The sequence below is a fragment of the Eurosta solidaginis genome, chromosome 5 (genome assembly GCF_040869045.1).
Source record: "Eurosta solidaginis isolate ZX-2024a chromosome 5, ASM4086904v1, whole genome shotgun sequence".
Classification (NCBI taxonomy): domain Eukaryota; kingdom Metazoa; phylum Arthropoda; class Insecta; order Diptera; family Tephritidae; genus Eurosta; species Eurosta solidaginis.
The window spans coordinates 82,509,723-82,515,722 of NC_090323.1; the positions used below are offsets into that span (position 1 = coordinate 82,509,723).

Genomic DNA, 6,000 nt, shown 5'->3' on the forward strand with positions numbered 1-6,000 from the left:
GATACTGTAACAGGTTAAACTCTTACCTATCCAGAATCAACCCCGACATACAAAATGTATGCCCCGCTTGCAATGTGTCCCCACATGACACCAAACATCTCTTTAATTGTAATGTGGAACCAACGCCTCTAACACCCCTTTCCTTATGGTCCACCCCTGTTGAAACGGCAAGTTTCCTTGGACTCCCGTTAGAGGATATTGATGACAATTTTTGATCGGTCGCGGCTATTAGGTGGGGCGAGCATTGCTACAACAACAACAACAACAGTGTGGCTTAACATAGGTTTTATGAAAGGTACGACCACCAAGGAATCGTGCACTTTCGTAAACCTCTGAACATACGAAACCTAAACCAATTCAAATTTCATCGTTCAACGTCAAAACCTCGACTATTAAATCGATTCACGTAAAAATGTCATTAGTAAATAATGGAGATGCCATAACGAAATGTACTCATTGGGCATGTTAACTTATTCAGGTAAAAGTCCAGAACCGGAGTCTACTGCTAATACGCGTCCAAAAATATCGAGAGGGGTGACCTCGACAACAATAATCCGAAGGCGGAAAAGAAAAATTGTATCTCTGTCCGGAGATATTTGCAGTTGAAGTTGGCAATTTTCATGTGGTTGTTGCAATGTTTTTGTGCACCTAAAAAGATTTTGTGTACAAAGGGAATTTGCATGCATTTAATTTTGATCCCACCTCATTTGTGAACCGGCCAGGGTAATTTTTTATAAACTCGGTTGAAGGTCTCCAACGCGACCCGGGGTCATTTTTCGGTTTTATGTCAATATCTTGTGAACGAACTAAAATTTTCATTTCCGTCTTCGAATTATTGTTATTGAAGTCAGTACACGTATTTTGATACTTATTTCGATATTTTTGGGCGCGTATTAAAATTCGACCTTTTGTTCTATTAATGCCGTATGTTCGGAACATTTGTCTCCATTTAAGAATTTGGAGAACCGGTTTATATTTGGAATATTATGCATATTCGGACTTCGTGAGGTAGTATCAAATGAACGTATTCCGAGATATTCTAAATTAACGGTTTATCCGGAACGCTTCCAGTAAAACTTAACGGAAAAGAGCTTTCCGAAATTTCAGAATAAAAAGGTGAATACTCCCTGTGTAGCAGGACCGCTCAAAAGCTTAACTCTTCTGTCAAAGTCAAGGTAGGAATATAAAGTTCCAAGACAATAAGCAAATTTCATTTATTTTTGTTTTTGTCCGTTCATTGCGGCTGTTGAGTAGCGTATCACCCCATGTCGACTGCCTGTTCAAAAACATGCTATCTCAAAATATTTTTCAAAAATTTCCCAATTCAGGATTTGTCACAAAAACGACCTATATTAGAGTTAGATTGAAGAACGCTTCATCTCAGAATGCTTTTCAATAACTCCCTCTTATGAAAAAATGCATTGAACTTATGCTCATGTAGGACGTTTTGGAAACAAATTTTGAGATAGTGCATTTTTGAATAAATTTCTAACGTACGGCATTCTTCAAACAATTTCTGAAAGAATGACCAAACCAACATAACTTTACCAATTCACGAAATATTTAGTAGAAAATGAATTATTTCCCCAAAAACTTTTGGCATTTACAAATATATTATCACTACTAATATACTACCAAAGATACTTGTCTACTACAATTTTACTGAAGCGAACTGAATTATGCCCCGTTTTCCTTACTTCGTAAACGCAAAAATTTTTCAATTTGGGAGTGCCAAGATCTGTCATCATTGAAGAACAAACCTCTAGTAATTGAATCACGAGTGTATATCAAAAAAATTTGTCAATGCATAGTATGTTTTTTTATACGCACATACTCATATATGTAATAACAGTCAGGTTGAATAGTACCCATAAATAACATTAACAGTGCTATATCTTCTTAATTTATTGAGGGAAATGGTTCAAAAGCAATAATGTCATGAATTTGGAAACACATTCGTCGTGTAAACCAAAAAGGATAAATTAAGGGGGTAGAGCCTAATTAAGTGACCTAATCAAATGAAAACGATTGTTCAAAAATGAAATCAATTATTTGGCCATATTCGCAGTTATTATAAGCTTACCTTTAGCAAATCATGCACTGTTCCTTTTTCAAAGTTATTTAACATTAGTTGTATTTTTTCAGCAGGGACCCCATGTTTAGTTTTTTGAGAGAGCTTATTTGCTGATTTTCGCCAAGAAGTTTTAGGTTCTAGCAATTCAATAATATATCCATTTTGCACTGCCACTTGAGCGTAGTATAACATTTCCCATAACTTTACATTCGTATTATCAACGAAAATTGGGCTCCAACCTGCCTGTGCCCGCTCCTTAACTCTTTGTTGATTAAACTGATGCGCTTGATCTAGTAAGCAACCTTGCCATTTATATCGCCCGGAGCTTTTGTAAAAGAAATCATCAGAGCTAAATATGAAATCATGTATTGTATATTGTTCGTTGAGAGACACGTAGCGCTCAATAAGATTTTTTGCCAAGCATGTTTTGCCACTTCCGGGTACTCCTCTCATTATAACCATCACCTTGGCCCCATTAGATATTAGTTCCCCGATACGCTGCTCCGCATTGTTATTTTCAAAAGCAGCCTTTTGATTTATATTACTCTTTAAATGATTGTATCCATTTAAAGGTTGCCGTTTTTTTAAATTGTCCCTTATTGGAGTATTATCTTCCATTATCTTATTTTGTTTCGGGATCGCTCCACTATTCCTTTGGGTCTCAATATGATCCTGATCATTACCATTTATTAAGAAGTCGATACAGCGCTCAACTAAGATTAGATAAACCTTGTGAATAAAAACAGCACGTATTTCTATCAAGTGATTTATTTACCATTCCATGACAGTGATTCACAAATACTTTTCAACTGTTCATCCGGATGGCAATTGAACATATCCGTCAGTATTTGCAAAGCATTTTGTTTTTCTTCTTCGCTTAACTCCGCAATATTCGACACATGACCCGATGATGGCATTTTCAACAATTCTTATTCCGATATTCTAGCTCTCTCAAAGATAACACAAAAGTATTTGCCGACGAAAGGAAATGAAGGTTGGCTGAAAATAGTTACCATTGTAAATTTTACCAAGTAGCGCAACTAACAGCTGATCGGTGAAAATTCGCACATTCACACGCACAGTTCTCGACTCAGTTTCAAAAAAAACTTTAGATTATTTAACTCAAATTTTAAAGTGAGATAATCATTACGAATTTATGTATATAGAATATATAAGGCGTTTTTGTTGTTATTAAAATAATAGTTTTATTTATATTAAAGCTTTTATCAGTTTTTTAACTTTGAAAAAACTCCGAACACCATTCCTTCATTATATGATATTCGACTGCCTAGTCCACTGCCTTCCACTCTATTTGTAACATAACCTCTACTTAAGCTGCCAAACTATATAGTAAACAATGATAGTTACAAAACCAAATCTAAACACTAACAGTCCTTATGTTCTATTGTCTGAAAGAGGGCACCCGCGGCGGTCCAAATAGTGTGTGATATTGTGGCGAATATAAGCAAGTTCGGTACATCACTATTCTGCAGATCTGTAAAATTGTGCAATCATTAGAAAATTTAAATCATTGATTTATTAATGGTTTATTCAAACATTCCTTGTTAATGAATGTGGCTTAAACATTAACCCAATCTTCATTCAGTAGTGGAAGAAGAGACTTCACTTCTGAACTCATTCGGAGAAAGAATGGTAAAAGTCTAGTTGAGGGGTCGACTGCTAATACGCTATCAAACGTATCGATATAGGTGCCAAAAGACGCGTATTAATCTCGAGAACAGTAATCCGAAGGCGGAAAAGAAAAATCTCTGTCTTACCTCTATCCGGAAATATTTGCAGTTGAAGTTGGCGATTTTCATGTGGTTGTTGTTGTGTTGTAGGTTGTACTACGCAGAAGGACATCATCGTGGCGCTAGCCACGGTTATACCACACACCCGACTTGGCATGGCGTAGCCCAGGGTTATTTTTTATAAGCGTGACCCAAGGCCGCCCATGCAGAAAGGTGTTCTACGAAGAATTAAAATTTTAAAATTTTCCACCAAAAAGAGCTTTTTCAAATTTTTGGTAAATAAAGACTAGAAAAGTGAAAGATATATACATGTATGGTATACAGATGAATGGTATTTTTATAAGTTATTTTTTGATTTTTTAATTTTTGAAGTCCATCCACTAGTTTCGGAGATATTTTGATTTGAAAAATTCATAATTTCGCTTTTTGACGTGGAATTACCCCCAAACCTTTCATTTGCACCAAAAAAGAAATATACCGTTGGAGTCAGCATACAAATCTCTATAAAGTCCGATTTTTTAATTTTTTTTGACAAATGTATGTATTCTGCACTTAAGCCCCAAAAATGTATTGATTTAACTTAAAAAACCTTACAGGCGAAAATTTAACTTTTATGATACGAAATGAAAAGAAGCACAGAGATTTTTTCATTTAAGAAAAAAGCGCCGCAGGCGAAAATTTGGAATAAAAAATCGCGCAATTTTTTATTTTATGATACGATTTAAGCGAGAGAGAAGAGAAGAGATGAGAAGAGAAGTGAAGTGAAGAGAAGAGATGAGACGAGATGAGACGAGAGGAGAGAGGTGCAGTGAAATGAAGAGAAGTTAAAAGCTTTAGCTAACGCAATACTAAAAGTCTGGCAGCGCTGTAGCCAATTAAAATTATGCCAAATTTTATTACCAGTTGGCAACCCTGTCATTCATTCCCTTCAAAAAACGCGAGTACTCTATAAATAATGTAAGGAATACTCCTTTGGGAGTAAAGGACTGCTCCAAATCTAATCTGTATTCATATAAAAAATGTGCTCCAATTAACATTGCGATGTCCTAGGAGAGGAGTAGGTGATCCCACTCTCGCTTTGTTTGTGAGTATTCCATAGAGTACATACGCGAGAGTACTTTCCAAAGTACTTTCACTGTTGCACTCCATGGAGCACCCACAGAGGCTCATATGCCAAAGTACTAAAGAGGAATTGTGTAGGAAAGAATTATCGAAGTGAATTTAATTTAAAATGAAAGTAAATGAAGAGGGGCAATACAACTTTTATATCTTATACTACGAATATTCTTATGTTATTTAGCATTTGCGTGAATAAAGAAACTAATATAAAAGGCATACGCATAGGTGAATAAAGAAACTAATATATGTATACATAAAACCAGTGCACTGTTATACGAACACCTTCTTTTCCGGCTCCCATCTGAGTGTGGACCAAATCTGCCGCTTTGTGGTATATTTTATAACCACTCCTTACCCTAAAACCCAGTTCGTGGAAGAGACTATTGAGATCGCTCGTCATATGGTGGTCGAGTGGACTAGTTTTACTCGGGAGGTGTTGATGAGCTGGGCCATTAACAATAGCGATTCATTGCTCGGTGGCGAGGGTAAGATAGTCGAGGTAGATGAGGCGAAGATGGGGCGCCGGAAATATAACCGTGGAAGGGTTATTGAGGAGCAATGGGTTTTCGGCGGAATCGAGCGCGACCCGAAAAAGATATTTGTAGTACCGGTATCTGATCGTTCGAGGGAGACTTTGCTCGTTGTGATTAAGCAAAAGATCGCGCCAGGTACTACCATCTATACTGATTGCTATAGGGCGTACGATCGCTTGGAGGAACATGGCTACATTCACGCTAATGTGAACCATAGCGAGAACTTTGTAGACCCCACGTCCGGAGCTCATACGCAAAATATTGAGCCAAATTTGCGAGAGTTCCGATCGAAAGTTCCGTGCTACGGAAGAGTGGAGGAACACCTTGGGGCTATATTGCGGAGTTCCTCTTTCTGCGCAAATATAGTAAAATGGGTGAGCGCATTCATCACATTTTCAAAGCCATTTGTTCGCTATATAACGCCGATAGCAACTAGAGAACGAAGAGCACGTGAGTTAACAAACAAATATACATTCCAAATGTGAGTATAAATATATTTAAATTTCATTATATTACAGCCCAT

The 6,000-nt window shown here is 36.8% G+C and overlaps 1 protein-coding gene across 9 annotated transcripts in view; it reads right to left on the reverse strand.

Moving 5' to 3' along the window:
• LOC137252096 (uncharacterized) overlaps nucleotides 1-3,394 on the reverse strand; it is a 450,569-nt gene extending 447,175 nt beyond the window's left edge. For 8 of the 9 annotated variants that reach the window (XM_067787321.1, XM_067787324.1, XM_067787325.1 and 5 more), the window contains exons 1-2: nucleotides 2,850-3,394; nucleotides 2,084-2,787 (exon numbers count right to left, since the gene is read on the reverse strand). In XM_067787321.1, the coding sequence (XP_067643422.1) occupies nucleotides 2,084-2,787; nucleotides 2,850-2,991 (846 nt within the window). In that variant the 5' untranslated portion in view covers nucleotides 2,992-3,394. The remainder of the gene's footprint in view (nucleotides 1-2,083; nucleotides 2,788-2,849) is intronic. The other variant, XM_067787319.1, reaches the window with a different exon arrangement.
• Nucleotides 3,395-6,000: the final 2,606 nt, after the last annotated feature.